Source organism: Tupaia chinensis, unplaced genomic scaffold, assembly GCF_000334495.1.
Source record: "Tupaia chinensis unplaced genomic scaffold, TupChi_1.0 Scaffold000388_1, whole genome shotgun sequence".
NCBI lineage: Eukaryota > Metazoa > Chordata > Mammalia > Scandentia > Tupaiidae > Tupaia > Tupaia belangeri.
This window is the reverse complement of record NW_006159890.1, coordinates 2925975-2941270: the sequence shown is the minus strand read 5'-3', so window position 1 is coordinate 2941270 and position 15296 is coordinate 2925975. Positions and strand designations below refer to the sequence as shown.

Here is a 15296-nt window from a genome sequence, read left to right as displayed (position 1 = left end):
CAACACGGGGGCCTGAGAGTAGAGAGTATTTAGAATATTTTAGGAAAAGAAGCCAATGTGGCTGGAGTGGGATGAGCAAGTGGAAGAGTAATCAGCGGGTCAGGTGAAGCGTGGAGGAGGACAAGAGAAAAGGAAAAGAGTATAGATTTTTTGGACAAAGTACTGAGGGTGTTACTCTGAGGGATCCAGGAGTCAACTGTATTTGAAGAGTGTTGTTCTGACTTTGGATTGTGGAAAGACTGCAGGGTGGCAGGCAAGACTCAGTGAGATCACCAGGGAGGTTGTAGAGTCATTCTTTCTGGGGTCCAGGAGTGAGGTGCTGCCCACTCCACTCTTCATGCACAGGATTGCTTTGGCAATATGGGGTCTTTTATGATTCTAGACAAATTCTATGATTGTCTTTTCTAGATCTGTGAAGAATGTCTCTGGTAATTTTGGGGGGAGTGCATTAAATACGTAGGTTAATTTGGGTAGAATTGCCATTTTGATTATATTAATTCTCCCAATCCAGGAATATGGCATGTCCTTCCACTTTGTTGTGTCATTTTCAACATCTTTTTAAAAAGATTTTCATAGTTTTCCTCACAGAGGTCTTTAACTTCTTTGGTTAGATTTATTCCTAGGTATCTTATACATTTGTGGCTATGGTAAACGGGATTACTTTCTTCAGTTCTACCTATCCTTGTTGTTTGTATATAGAAATGTCAGATTTTTTTAAAGTTGATTTTGCATTCTGCCACTATAATGTATTCATTTATTATTTTGAGAAGCCTTTTACATGGATACCTTATTTTTCCTATGGAAATAATTCAAAGGAGAGATGATGGCGGATTGAATTGGATTACTTCTAATAAGGTTGTGAGAAGGAGGTAGATTCTGTACATACACATTTTAAGGATTAAGAGGGACAAGATTTGTGGCTGGACTGGGAAAAAAGTATAGGTGAAAGGCTAAGATTCAAAGAGAATTCTAAGAATCTGGCCTCAGCCTGGAAGGATGGAATTGCTATTTGCTAAAAGGGGAAGACTGCTAGAGGAAAGGCCTGGATTGGGAGTGAGATTTATCATTTTGTGTAGGATAGTTGGGGAAAGTCTGAAGATCCGAAATTTGTGAATTTTTAGGGTGCCTGTCAGTATCCAAATACAAGTGAAAGGGAGGTAGTTTGGTATCTGAATATGAAGCTTATGAGAGGAGTCAGAGGTGAAAAATAAATTTGAGAATTGCCTGCTGGCATTTTAAATTAATATACAGGATGAGTTTGTTCTAGTAGCTGAGTATACTTATATTACAGGCGATTTGGAAGACATTGATAACACTATTTTCAAATTTAGAAAAAGCCGTTTACTCTTTTCCTTTGGATAAAGTTTATAGTAAAAAAATTGTAAAAATTATAGACAAAACCAAACATACTATCAGAATAAAAATCTTAGGTTGTCCTGTTGACTATAACTCACTTTTTATTGGTGATCATGGGGCTTGACTTTAGAGTTATTAAACAAGATCAGCAAAGTGATCGAAGAAAAATAAAACCAAAGTCCCTAGAATTAATTATTTTAGCTTTTTTTAGGGGAAAAATGGCTTCAAAGAAATTGAGTCTATTTGCTTCATACTGATAATCTTAAATATTTGTTCTAAACTATCACTGTAGTAATTTTGTTTTTAAAAAGTCATATTAAATCATTTTAGAACTGCTCTCTCTAAAGGGTTCACTGATTTGGTGATAAATGTTATTACATTTTGATAGTCAACAACACGATGATTGCGTTTTTGCTGTGACATGAGATATAATCCAGAAAGGAAATGAGGCACACAGGATGATACCATCTGCCTATATCAAGAAACGTGTGCATTCCTGATTTATGTAGCAAATAATATTTCAATTTATTCTAATCATCTTTGGGTCAAGTCTATTCAGGGACAAAAAAAGAATCTTTAGTTAGCTGTCTAGACCAGTGATTCTTAACAGAGGGTGACTTTGCCTTGCAGGGGACATTTTGCAATAGCTAGAGACATTTCTGTTTGTTACAACTTGGAGGGATCAGTAGGTACTATCGGCATCTAATGGGCATGTGGTCTACTAAACATGCCACAGTACACAGGACAGCACCTTCCTTTCCCCTGATATCACACCAAAGAGTTATCAAACCCAAATATCAATAGGGCCAAGCCTTAGAAACCTTTTTCTCCAATATGTAATTATACAGCCTCACTCACCAAAACTGTGCATCCTATCACCACTAAGAAACATTTTAAAATGTTTGTTATCATTTGAACTTTAATAATTCACTTTAATTAACAGTATTCTTTTTTGAGAGAGAAATTTTTGCTATAGGGCATGTCTGCTTGTTGGAGAGACAGAAACAGAGAGAAAGCGAGAAATCACACCCTCCTCAAGGGTTGGGGGATGGCCACACTGCAATCCCTTCTCCTCCATTCTCCTCTTAGAATCTTGGGCATGCACAAACATGGGCCTGGTGTGCATTTTAAGCCGCCAGGTCTGGGACTCAAATAGCTGTTGACTATGTAGGAGTCCATCAACATAACCATTATCCTATCTGCTAGTCCTTAATATTATTTTTTATTTATTTTCCTCAGACTTTATAAATGTAAAAAAAAGATGAGTATAATTTGCACAGAATAATTGGGTTGTCAAAAAAGTCATGACACATTTTTGCATAGAAAAACATAAAAAAATAGGTCAAGACTTTCCAGGAGAAGTAGTAATTTATCAATCACTCCTATATACACTTCATCAGTGAAGACCTGAGAATTTGATGACTTACATGACTTTCCAAAGTTACATAATGTGCACGGGTAGAATGCAGATTCAAATCCAAGCATATCTGACTATAAACGCTACACTTTTTATTGGGCCATGCAGTTTCTGAAAAATAGGATTGTCAGTCTTAGTTCTTTCCTTCACTATTAATTATGAAAACATAGTATTAAATTCAGTCACATCCAGCAAAACAGGTAAGAACCACTGCTATCTGTAATGTAGATTTCTGCAAATCTTTATCACCATCACTTCTATTCATCCACTTTTGCTTCTATTGCTCCTTTCATCTTGGTCATATATTTTAAAGTAATTTGATATACAGAAGCTTTTCCAGTCTTGTCAGTAGTTCACAAAAGCCAAACTTTAAAGGACTATGATAAAATAATTTGAAGCTATTGGCTATCTTTCCTCCATGGATGAAACTTTCTATGAAAGGGAATTACATATGTATGTATGTGTGTATTCGTGTACCTATGCCACTATGTACTCATTCCCATTCTATCTAAATATCTTTAGAAAGAGAAAGTGAAATAAAGAATAAATGCATTTTGGGACCAGCAGTTAGTGTAATGGCTGTGTCGCTGGACTCCCATGTAGTCGACCGTGATTTGAGTCCCAGACCCAGTGGCTTAAACAATGCCGGGCACGTGTGGGTGCGTGCCCAAGATCCCGAGAGGATAATGAAGGAGAGGGGACTGTGGCATGGTCATCCCCCCTGGGGGGTGATTTCTTGCTTTCTGTCTCTCTGTCTCTGTCTTTCTGGTGAGTGCACGCGCCCCATAGCAAAAACCTCTCCAAAAAAGGAAAAAAAAAAAGAATAAATGCATTTTATTAAATAGTTGTTCATTAACTACTGCTACCAAATGCGTACATTCATCTAGCTCCTATTTAACTAGGAGCAGCATGAATACCATTTCATTTCATCCTTGTGGCAAAATGCAACGAATGCTTATTAAACTCGCTTTATGGATTAGAATAGTGAATATTAGAGAAGTTAAGCAATGTATATAAGATTATTTAGCAAAAAAGGGAACAAAATCAGGTACTGAGTGGGCTACCTGACTCTAAAGCCATGCTTTTGTTTGTTCCTTTTTCTCACTTTCCTAGTCATGAGCTTCTCATCATAGAGAACTGCTTCCAGGGACTTATGGTGTTTATAATTAGTGAAAAAACATGTAAGAAACTTGTTATAATATCTACAAATATGAAATATGTAAAATAATGGAGGAATAAGTGAAAAGCTCCCATCACCTAATACTGAAATTATCTCCTATTCTTTGGTCTCCTCACAAATATTTTTTGAAAAAAATATTTTATTTAACTTTATTGATTATTATAATTATTTTCCGGTTTGATCAGAGAGACAGAGAGAGGGAAAGTGAGAAAGCAAGCCACCAGGTCTGGGACGTGAACCATGTTCGGCCATGTGAGATGTACCCTACAGGCCCTGATACATCTTGACATAGACACAAAAGAGTCTGGATTCTTATTTGGTAAATGATGGTACTTTTAGGTTTGGAGTGAGGAATTGACAAATCTCTTAGTTTAGAATAAGCCTGCAGCTGGGCATGGAATGAATAGGATTAGGGAGGAGCATGAAGCCAAGGAGACCAGTCAAGAGGCTGAGCAGTCAAAGTCCTGCTTATCAGGACCTGACCTGGGAAAAGAGCAGAAGAGGAAGAGGCGAAGATAACAAAGATTTCCAAGGTTGATCATTCGTATTTATGCTTACATCCTTTTATAATCCCATAGGTGAAAGATCAAGTCCTTTTAGAACTGTTGATGGAACACATAAAAAGTATAAGTTCTACAGCAAAACTGAGAAAACTATCTCAAATGCTCACCCCATAATGACATTAAGATTTTTGTTGGACGGTTCGCTATTTGCCTTTTTTTTTCTATCTATAAGGCATAGCAAGTAAAGTGCCTTGCCTCAAAAAACACACAGCTAATCAACGGCAGAAACACTATGAGATGCCAGGTATAGCAATTTCCTATTCTATCCTCTTACCTACTATAATCTGCTACAATAATAATAGTTGTAGTAATAGTAATTAAATTCATTGGATATTGACTATAGGCTGAAGTACTTTATATATATGTAATTTAATTCTGACAACTACTGGGTACACAGTATATTATTCCATTTCTCAAATAGAAAATGGAGGCAGACAGGGTTAAAGGATTTCCCCAAGACCCCAGAGGCAGTACACAGTAGCTCACAGACTCCAGTCCAGGCAATCTGACATCAAAGTTTCAGATATCCACCTGATACTACCTCCCAGAAAGCAGGAGGCTCTCTGATTCAATCTTTCCAAGTCTACCTACTCGTCTAAACTCAATTCAAAATCCTCCCTTCAGCCTTCTCTAACCTCTCTGGGCAACAGTACTTTCTCTTTGTGAATGCTCAAAAGCAGAATTTAAACTTTGACCAAGATAGTGGATAGATGGGAACATTAAATGGTACTTTGTTAGATGGGAACATTGTTTTTCTGGTTGATGCCGAATCTCTTTGTTTCAACATTGAAGTTTTTTTTAATGTTGGGAATAAGCTCCCAATAACTAATTTTTTTTTTTTTTTTTTGGAGAGGTTTTTACTATAGGGTGTGTGCGCTCACCAGACAGAGAGAGCCAGAGAGACAGAAAGCGAGAAATCACCCCCCAGGGGGGGTGGCCATGTGGCAATCCCTTCTCCTCTCGGGATCTTGGGCACGCACACTCACGCGCCTGGCGTGAGTTTAAGCCACCAGGTCCAGGACTCAAACTGCGGTCGACTACATGGGAGCCCAGCAACATAGACATTACGCTAACTGCTGGTGCCCCAATAACTAATTTTTAAGTTCAACTGGATTGTCTAATTTCTTGGTAGATATTTTGGGGCTTTATATTAGATTATGACCTGTTTTGTCACTGAAAATGCATTGACAGATCCCCGAAAATATTCAGACTAAGTGGTTTCTTGTTAGACATTAGAATTTAAATTTATTATTTAAAGAAATTGGTTTAGAAAATTTATCTTTCCCCGAGTCCATGGATTTTTCCATTGAGAAACTATAGCTAAAGCTCACAGGAATTTATGTCTTCTCTTTTGTATCGGTAGCATCACATTTTTCTCTTTATAACTCCATGATGTGGGATGGGACATGTTGATTACAGTTTTAGTTCAAGTTGATTTGAAAAGAGACAGAAATATGTAGCAGCATATAATTTTTAAAAAGAGCAATCCATATAAAATGCTTATCAGTATTCATCTTTGGCAAATTATTACATTAATACATTTTTCTTTGTATGTTTTTTTTCCTCAGTAGAATTCAGTTATATTAAGATTTTTGAAATAAGAAATGACAAATTATCCAAGACATAATATTAATTTCCTTTTCTGAACTTGCCGATCATTTGATACTAGAAAACAGTTATTAATAAAAGAACAATAAGTACATATATATATATCAGTAAATAGGCATTCAAATTCTGCCAGTACTAATATATTTAATACTTCACTCAACATTTTCACTTTGATTTAAATTTGAAAATTCTCATTATACCCAGGAATTAGATCACTTATAAAGTTCTATAAAATAATGCATACATATACATACTCATATATTTTATATATACATAAACATACAGAATATTTTCTATATATGTGTGTAATATATTTATATATTTACTTATATAATTGCAAATATGTTCCTAGGGAGAATATGCAATCATAATTCTAGTTATGCTTGCTAGTGAATTATCAATAAATCTTGTTTAGATTTATGCTTCACTAAAACAGTGCTAATCTACAGTGAATTTTTGAGACTTGAATTTTCAAGGTACAGAACTGTAAGGAAAACGTATAAGGTTCATCAAACTATTGTCTTTATAGAGTAAGAATTTAATTAAAACTAACAATTCAAGAATTAATATGTCCACCACAAATTTTCTTGATAGTCTTTACAAAATGTTTTTATCCTACAGTTTATCTTTCTACCTAACAACATTTTTACTCTGGGATGCATAATTCCAAAAAACTATAGCTGCTAAAAAGCAAAACATATCACATTTCTTTCAAAACATCTGTGGTTTACATTTAGAAGTCCAATTTTCAGACTTAGCTTTACCTCGAAACTGTCATCCAAAACCAGAAAAAGGAGATCAAATTAAACCTCGTGCAAGATCCACCTCTGGATATAAGAATAGATTCTCATGGTACATGTATTTCAGTGACAAACTGTAAAGTATTTAATTATTTCTTTAAGAGGCTGACTCCTGAAATTCTTTTTTTCTGTTTTTGACAATTTGCCTTTCTATACAAAAAATTTTGTTGTTTATTACAATGTAAGACAAAAGTCATTTTTTTTTTTAAATTCTTGGAGCTTTTTGAGAGCTGGAAACTCTCTGTTAGTGATATCATTTAACTTTTTTATGCCTCATTTTTCACTTGTAAGGTGGGAATGATGGTAAAACCTTACTTGTGGGGTATTTGTGAGGAATAAATTAGTTAATATGTAAAGTACCTGGAAAAATAACTGTCATTGAGTAAATATTTAAAAAACATCAGCTAGGCCAGCTGGTAGCGTAGAGTTAAGAGCTGTGCGTATAAAACCGAGTTTCAGTCCCAGCTGTGGCAGACAGAAAAACATACTAGATGCATATGTGTGTGTGTGTGTGCGTGTGAGTGTGTGTGTGTGTGTGTGTGCGTGTGCGTGTGCGTGTGCGTGTGTGTGTGTGTGTGTGTGCAGGTCCCAGGTCGTAATGGGATAGGGAGATGGGAAGAAAAGGATTGTGGTATGACCTTGCCCCATTACGGGGGTGCTATCTCTCTCTTTCACTCTCCTTTTCTCTCTCTTGTATGTGCATATGTCATCTGGCAATTAAAAAAAATTAGAAAGTATCATTTAGTATTCTTTCTCCCATTACTATTATTACAAATCATTATATAGAAATATCTAAGAAATGTGCAATATAAAACAATACCTCAAGGAAAAACTATGTCACAAAATCACTATTATAGTAGAAGATTGCACTTTCAGAATTTGACATATAATTTATCACTGGAACAGTGGTCAGGAGAGGATTTGGTAACATAACCAACAAGCGAAAACACACAGAGTTCAATACTAAGAGCAAAATCTATATTTGCTTTTATGTCCATTTAGAAAATCTGATTATTACAGAACCAAGAGAAATTCTTGGTTTCCATTCTTTATGATACAAAAAAAAAAAAATCCCTAAATAAAAGAAACAAAATCGATGTAAACATTTAAATTTTGAGATATTTACTTCAAAATAACCTCTGGGAACTACTATTCTTCTCAGTAACATTGGAGTATACAGACACGGAGTGGTTGAGTTCTGTAAGGCTGTGTCTTGTCCTATAAGGCCATGTCTGTAGGATGGTCAAGAGGCATGTCAAGTATTTTCCTAAATCAGTGGTTGTGAACTAGGAGGGTACCACCTCATTAGAGACAGTAGGAATGTATTAACATAAGGGTGTTTATGGCTGTTGGTAACACCAAACAGTGCTATTGGCATGAAGGATTTGGGGATCAGGGATTCTAAATGCTCTGCAAAGCTCACTCAGAACACTCTAATGCAACATAAAACTGTGTCCTGGCCAATACACCAATGAGGCTTCCATTCCACTGCTTTAAAATTAACCACAGGGTGAAACCACAGATGGAATAATGGTTACATTGCTGGACTCCCATGTAGTCGACTATGGTTCGAGTCCCAGACCCAGAGGCTTAAAACTCATGCTGGGTGGGTGTGCATGTGTGCCCAAGATCCTGAGAGGAAAATGGAGGAGAAAGGATTGTGGCATAGCTATCTTTTCTGGGGAATGATTTCTCGCTTTCTGTCTCTCTGTCTGTCTGGAGAGTGCATGTGCCCACTACCAAAAATCTCTCTCTAAAAAACAAAACAAAACAAAATAAAACTGACCTCAGGGCAAAGAATCCCTGGATGCTTCAGATATTCCTAATTGAGATGAAGTTAATGTTACAAATGGTTAAAAAAAAGTCTATATATCTAGTAGGAACTCAACATTCAATTTTGCACAGCAAGAATCAAATTTAAGAGTTTCCTTTGCGTTTAACAATAATTTGAGAGTACATGAGATTTTGTCTAAAGATTGCTGCAGTGGGACCAGCAAGTATTGTAGTCGTTAAGGTGCTGGACTCCCACATGGTTGACCGTGGTTCAAATCTGCAGCCAAGTGGCTTAAAACTCAGGCTGGGTGTATGTGCATGCACGCCCAAAATCCCAAGAGGAGAATATAGGAGAAGGGATTGCAGCATGACCATCGCCACTGTGGGTGGTTTCTCACTTCCTCCCTCTTCATCTGTCTCTATCTCTGTGTGTGTGTGTGTCTCTAGTGAGCATACAAAAACAAAAAACAAAAACAACAACAAAACAAAAACAACAACAAACAAAAAACAAAAAACAAAAAACAAAAACAACAACAAAACAACAAAAAACAAAACAACAAAAACAAAAAACAAAAACAACAAAACAACAACAAAAAACAAAAACAACAACAAAACAACAACAAAAAACAAAACACTGCAGAAAACTATTCCCACTTGTTACTAAGACTCTTTTAGGAATTCTTGTTTATCTATATGTAGAATAGATAAATGGATAAATAAGCACTTAGAAAGCTATACATCTGTTTAGTATTGATTATAGGTTATATTAAGTCAAATTCTCAAATTATGAGCATACTATAGAGTTTCAAAAGCATCAATATCTTCTTGCTTCTTAAACTATTTTTTGCACTCTCTCGTGTAACAGTGTTTCAGCAATTATTCTTTCTTAGTGTTTCTGAAGTGCTAAGATAAAAGGCACCCTTCCTCAGTAGATAGCATGTGTGGACAAGAATTAAGAGACCTGGGTTGTGGGAACCAGCAGTTAGCGTAATGGCTATGTCGCTGGACTCCCCCGTAGTCGACCGCGGTTCGTGTCCCGAACCCGGTGGCTTAAAACTCACGCCGGGCGCGTGTGCGTGCGTGCCCAAGATCCCGAGAGGAGAATGGAGGAGAAGGGATTGCGGCGTGACCATCCCCCCTGGGGGGGTGATTTCTCGCCTTCTGTCTCTATGTCTCTCTCTGTCTGTCTGGCGAGCGCACGCGCCCTACAGTGAAAATCTCTCCAAAAAAAAAAAAAAAAAAAGAGACCTGGGTTGCAGTTCTGGCTCTCTTATTTACTAGCTACATAATGTTCCATGTTTATTCATCACTAAAACTGGGATAGCAGTATGTATTTGCCTTACTTGCCTTAAAGGATTTGAATGCAAAGTAAATACAAATCTATACAATGGCCTACCAGGCTACATTAGCAGTTCCCCTCCCTCTACAATTCTGATCTTGTCTCCAACCATTCTTACTCTCTCTGCTCTGTTGTAGCTACTTCCTTGTTTCTTGAATATTCCAACTTAAAGCTTGCCATTGACCATTCTCCTTGCACAGAACTCTCTGAACCTGAGAGCTTCCAAGCTCACTTTTTAACTCCTTTGAGTTTCGTATTTAACATCACCTGGTCAGATATGCAGTCCTAAACATCCTTTTGAAATATAGTGCTTCTTGAACATACTGGTTAAAAGAGCTAGATCCCACATGGCTGACCACAGTAGGAGTCTCAGCCCCAAAGGCTTGAAAAACACACTGCGTTCATGTGTGTACACATCCAAAATCCCAATGAGAGGAGAAATGGAGGAGAAGGGATTCGGCATACCCACACCCAAGTGTGGGTTGCTTTCCTTCCCTCTCTTTCACTTTGTCAATCTCTGTTGAGCACATGGGCCCTCTGGAAAGATTAAAAAATTAAAAAAGAAATAGAATGCTTCCAACTTTCTCTACAGCTTTATTCTTTCAGATACTGATGCAATATCAATTTATTGTCTGTTTTTTTTTTCTCTTAGGATGTAATCCCAAGTGATGCAGAAACATTTTTATTCTTTTCTTTTATTTTTTAAGATAAATTTTTGCTAATAGGGCACTCATCAGAGAAATGGAGAGAGACAGAGAAACAGAAAGCAAGAAATGATTCCCCCACAGGAGGGGGGCATGGCCACCCCCAATCCCTTCTCCCATTCTCCTCTCAGGATCTTGGGCATGTATATGCACACACTCCTGGTATGAGTTTGAAGCTGATGGGTCTGGGATTCGAACTGTGGTTGACTACATGGGAGTCCAGTGATGTAACCATTATGCCATCTGCTGATCCCATTTTTATTCTTTTCTTATAAATAATATTCTAATTACAAATTAGAGTTTTCTTATTAGCCCATATAAAAATTTAGGAGCGTGGTTAGTGTGTTTGTATCTGTACTTTTTACTCATTAATGTGAAATTATGTAAATATTATTTTATAATTTATGATATTAAATATTTTTAGACATGTAATTCTTAAAAATTTAGAATAGTATGGCAAGTAATACTTTCACATTTCTACTCTATAGTTTGATTATCTTCATTAACTTCATGCTCAAATAGTTAAAACATGCACTAATTTTGCATAATGTTGCTCTAAAAAGATAGTCTGTGCCCATCTCTTTGAAGTAACATTGTTTACCATTACAGTCAACATGTGCTCTTTCAAGACTGTAATATGTCACACGCTATACTGGCCAACAACACAATATTATCTGCCCTGATAAATGCTTTTCAAACTGATCCTGGGTTTTTGTGAGCTCTGTGTGTGTGTTTCCCTTACTGCAACCAGTATGTTGAAAAGTGGAGACCATGTCTCACTCCTTTTATATTTCTCTAAGATTTTATACACAGCAGTAACGCCATAAAGAGAATTATAAAATAAAGAACAATACTTACATTTGGAGCCTGAGGAAGACCCACTGACAGCAGATCTTGAACCCCCTTTCATGGAAAAGACTCCCTTTCCCCGGCGAGTTGTTGCGACCGCCACTCTGGGACGCTTCAGTGGAATTACTGCGCGAGGAGGTGGTGGCACACGCCCGTGGTAATCAAATAACCTTTGGAAAAACACAAATGGGGTTGAGATGGGTATGATGCCTACATATTCTAACAAATGTGTGAGCTGGTAAAGAGAATGGCCTGGTAGAAAATTTTAATAATTTTGTTTGTTTTGGTTGATCACTAATATTCAGACACAGGTATTTATCGACAGATTCATTTTTGACTGAAGAAGTAGGGTATTAATTTAATCTATACTTTCTGGATACTAGAATCCCATTATGAACTCGTGTGTTAGTATGAAAGGATACTGAGTTTTACTCCAATAATACCATGCAATTTGTGAAATGAGGCTGATCTTTGCTTGGGTAAACAGATTCACCCTTCTTCTGAACAGAAATCTTCCTCTTACACATCAGACATTATCACATTAGTTTGGAAAGAGGAAAAGATCATGCAGAATCCAGGAAAAAGCAAAGAAAATTATTGTCCATTCAGAAAACAGTGCTCAAAAAGCAAAAAACAATAGAGTGAAACCAGCTTAAAGAAAACACTCTGAGAGACAAATCAGTATGCTGTTTTTCCTTTCTCTATGTACTTTTTAAGTAATCAAAGGAGCCTCTGAGTGTAGGAAAAAGAAGACTGAGTTTTAACGACATGAAGCTAGCATGAGGACAAAACTTCGCTGAATGATGTGTGTATGGGAAATATTTACCAGGATAACTATTATTTTTTCTTAATGGCTATAGGTGAGGGCTCTTGTCAGAAAGAGACAGACAGGGGATGAGAGAAGGAAAGTGAGGCACCATCCTTGAGAGGGAAGACCACACCACAATCCTTTCTCCTCCAAGCTCCTCTCAGGGATTTTGGTGACACAACCACATACAATCACCATGATTTTCAAGCCACCGGGTCTGGAACTCGAACTGCACAGTCAGGTATGTGGGATCCAGACACCTTAATCACTATGCCACTGGCTGGCCGAAGATATTTTTTTACTATTCTGACCATTTTCTAGATGCATAAATGAGAGTAGGGCTATTTGCATAACGAGCTATTGAAAATTTGTCTAACAACAACAAAAACAAAATCAACAAACTCCTACATTTGCTAAAAAGTGGAAAATGATATTCACTGAAATCAATACATTTCCATTAAACAATGAAAGAAATAGACGTACGAGTGCACTAACTCATTTATATAAATATGTTATTCATAGATTCAAAAGCTTAGTATTATTTATAGCACATACATATATATAATAAATTTGTGCATGACAGCACATTTGAGAAGTATAAAAGGTCAAAGAAAAATGCCAAGATATATTTACTCATTTTAAAAAACTACTTGCCAATGAACCAGATGTGTAATTATGCTATGTACTATAAAGAAATAGCATTATTGACTTGGAATTATGATTGTTACATATTTGATTGCAACATCATTATATGGATTGCAGTCTTGTAATTGCTTTAAAACAATCAATAAAAACAATGCAATGTGAAAGGCAGAAATAAGAAAACTAGAACAGGAATAAAATTTAAATACCCAGCTTCTATAATAGGCTATTTCATACAATCACATCTTGTTTTCACATATAAATCAAAAGATGATAATTCATTTAAAGAAATAATACATGAAACATAATAAAAAAATAGATTGATTTTCAAGTATTCATTCAGAGACATTTAAAACAATTGCACCATAGAGGAAAAAAGCACTATTTAAGCCTAGTTTAAAGCAGAGTTCCACTTCAGCTCTCTAATATTGAAGGTACTAGGACTACCTTCAATATTAGAGAGCTGAAGTGTTCAAAAGGATTTAGAAATATGCTGGAGGAAAGCCTAAGAGATGTCTGGAAAGGAAGAGAAATGAAACAAGACAGAGTTCAAGAGAGGTGCCATCCTCTGTGAATAAGCAAAGTCCATTAGAGCTGAAGGACTGCTAGAAAACGCCGGTCAGGGATGCCAACACATTACAGTTTCCTTCAAAGAGTAAGGGCAGGGTGAGGCTGAAAAGGGCTAGGAATCTCATCCATACCACTAGGGGCTTGAAAAATCAAAAGGGTCAACTAAACCAGCCCCTCATTTCAATCACAAAACAAGCTTTACATTAGTTATTTATAAGTTGCATTCACAGAGTACCTCAAGTCAGTGAACCAAACTACGCAGGCACTTTGCATGAGCTATAACACCCAAAGTTACTGAAAGAAAAGTAAATATGGCAATTGACTGATCTCTTCCAGGGCAGAAGTTGCCGCTTGAACTGAAAAGCAAGCTCTTTTGGAGAAACCGTTTCCCTAGGCCATGAATCTGCATTTTAACAAGTTTAGGAAAAAACAAAACAAAACAAAACACCACCAACAAACTAATCCATAAATTGGGTTAAGAGAATCTCTAAAGCACAACTAAAATATATAAGATGTATGATCAATTCTTCAAAAAGTTCATGAAACATACATATTACAGGGGAAAAAAATCCATGGATTTCCCAAATCTTTGCACCAAAATAAACTTGTATTGTAATTCCACTTTCTATGAACCTTTTAAAGTCCCCTTATGAGAATATTATAACAAAAATGCAGGCCAAGTAAAGGCAATATGTTAATTGCTACTCTTACTACAATGTAAATCAGTAATAGTTTATAGGGAACCGAAATGTTTATCAGTTGCAATATTTCGATTGCTCCCCCTAGTCAAGGATTAGAAAACCTCTAGTGTTGTTGGCCTGGTTTAATGTTATGTTGAGAAAAGAGAGCTCTATTTGCTCATTGTGTTTGTGACATATTCTTATTATGGGGTTACATTTCAATAACATGCATAGAATGTGTCGTATCTGTTCTTTGGTGTAAATTCCTGTGGAGAATGGCCCTGCTCTGAATATTTTGGGTTGCTCTAAAAAGCAATGCCTCTAGTTACTGAAGAATCAAGTACGGTTTACCAGTCTAATGGGCAGATAAGCAGCCTCAGAACTTAAATACAGGTGTCCCTTGAATGGCAGGGATTTGATTGGGTATTTACCAGTCTGATGGGCAGATAAGCAGCCTCAGAACTTAAATACAGGTGTCCCTTGAATGGAGGGATTTGATTGGGTATTTTTTCAATAAATATATAAATATACAGTACAAAATTGTATAATACATGTTCTCCTCTCTTATAATTTTCTTCATAGCATTTTCTTTTTATCTAGCTCATTTATTGTGAGACTATAGTATAAAATAAATGTAACAAAAAATGTTCATCAATATTTTTTTCGGGGGAGGGTAGAGGTTTTTGTCTTAGGGTGCTGGCACTTGTTGGAGAGAGAGAGAGAGAGACAGTGAGAAAGAAAGTGAGAAAACCCCTCACCCCCAGGGGGGCTTGGCCACACTGCAATCCCTTCTTCCCCATTCTCCTCCTGGGATCTTGGGCACCCACGCACACTCGCTCAGTGTGAGTTTCAAGTCAGGGTCCAGGACTCAATCACAGTTGACCACGTGGGAATCCAGGGACATAACTGCTATACTGTCTGCTGACCCCTGTTAATTGACCTTTTTTTGTTATTAATAAGCCTCCTGGTCAACAGTAGGTTATTAGTAGTTAAGCTTTACACTCCCA

General features: G+C 36.6%; 1 protein-coding gene across 7 annotated transcripts in view; it reads right to left on the bottom strand.

Moving 5' to 3' along the window:
• Positions 1 to 15296, bottom strand: part of RALYL (RALY RNA binding protein like) — an 824312-nt gene that overhangs the window by 78331 nt on the left and 730685 nt on the right. For all 7 annotated transcript variants that reach the window (XM_006153846.2, XM_006153845.2, XM_014589900.2 and 4 more), the window contains one exon: positions 11599 to 11759. In XM_006153846.2, coding sequence (XP_006153908.1) covers positions 11599 to 11759 — 161 coding nt within the window. The remainder of the gene's footprint in view (positions 1 to 11598; positions 11760 to 15296) is intronic.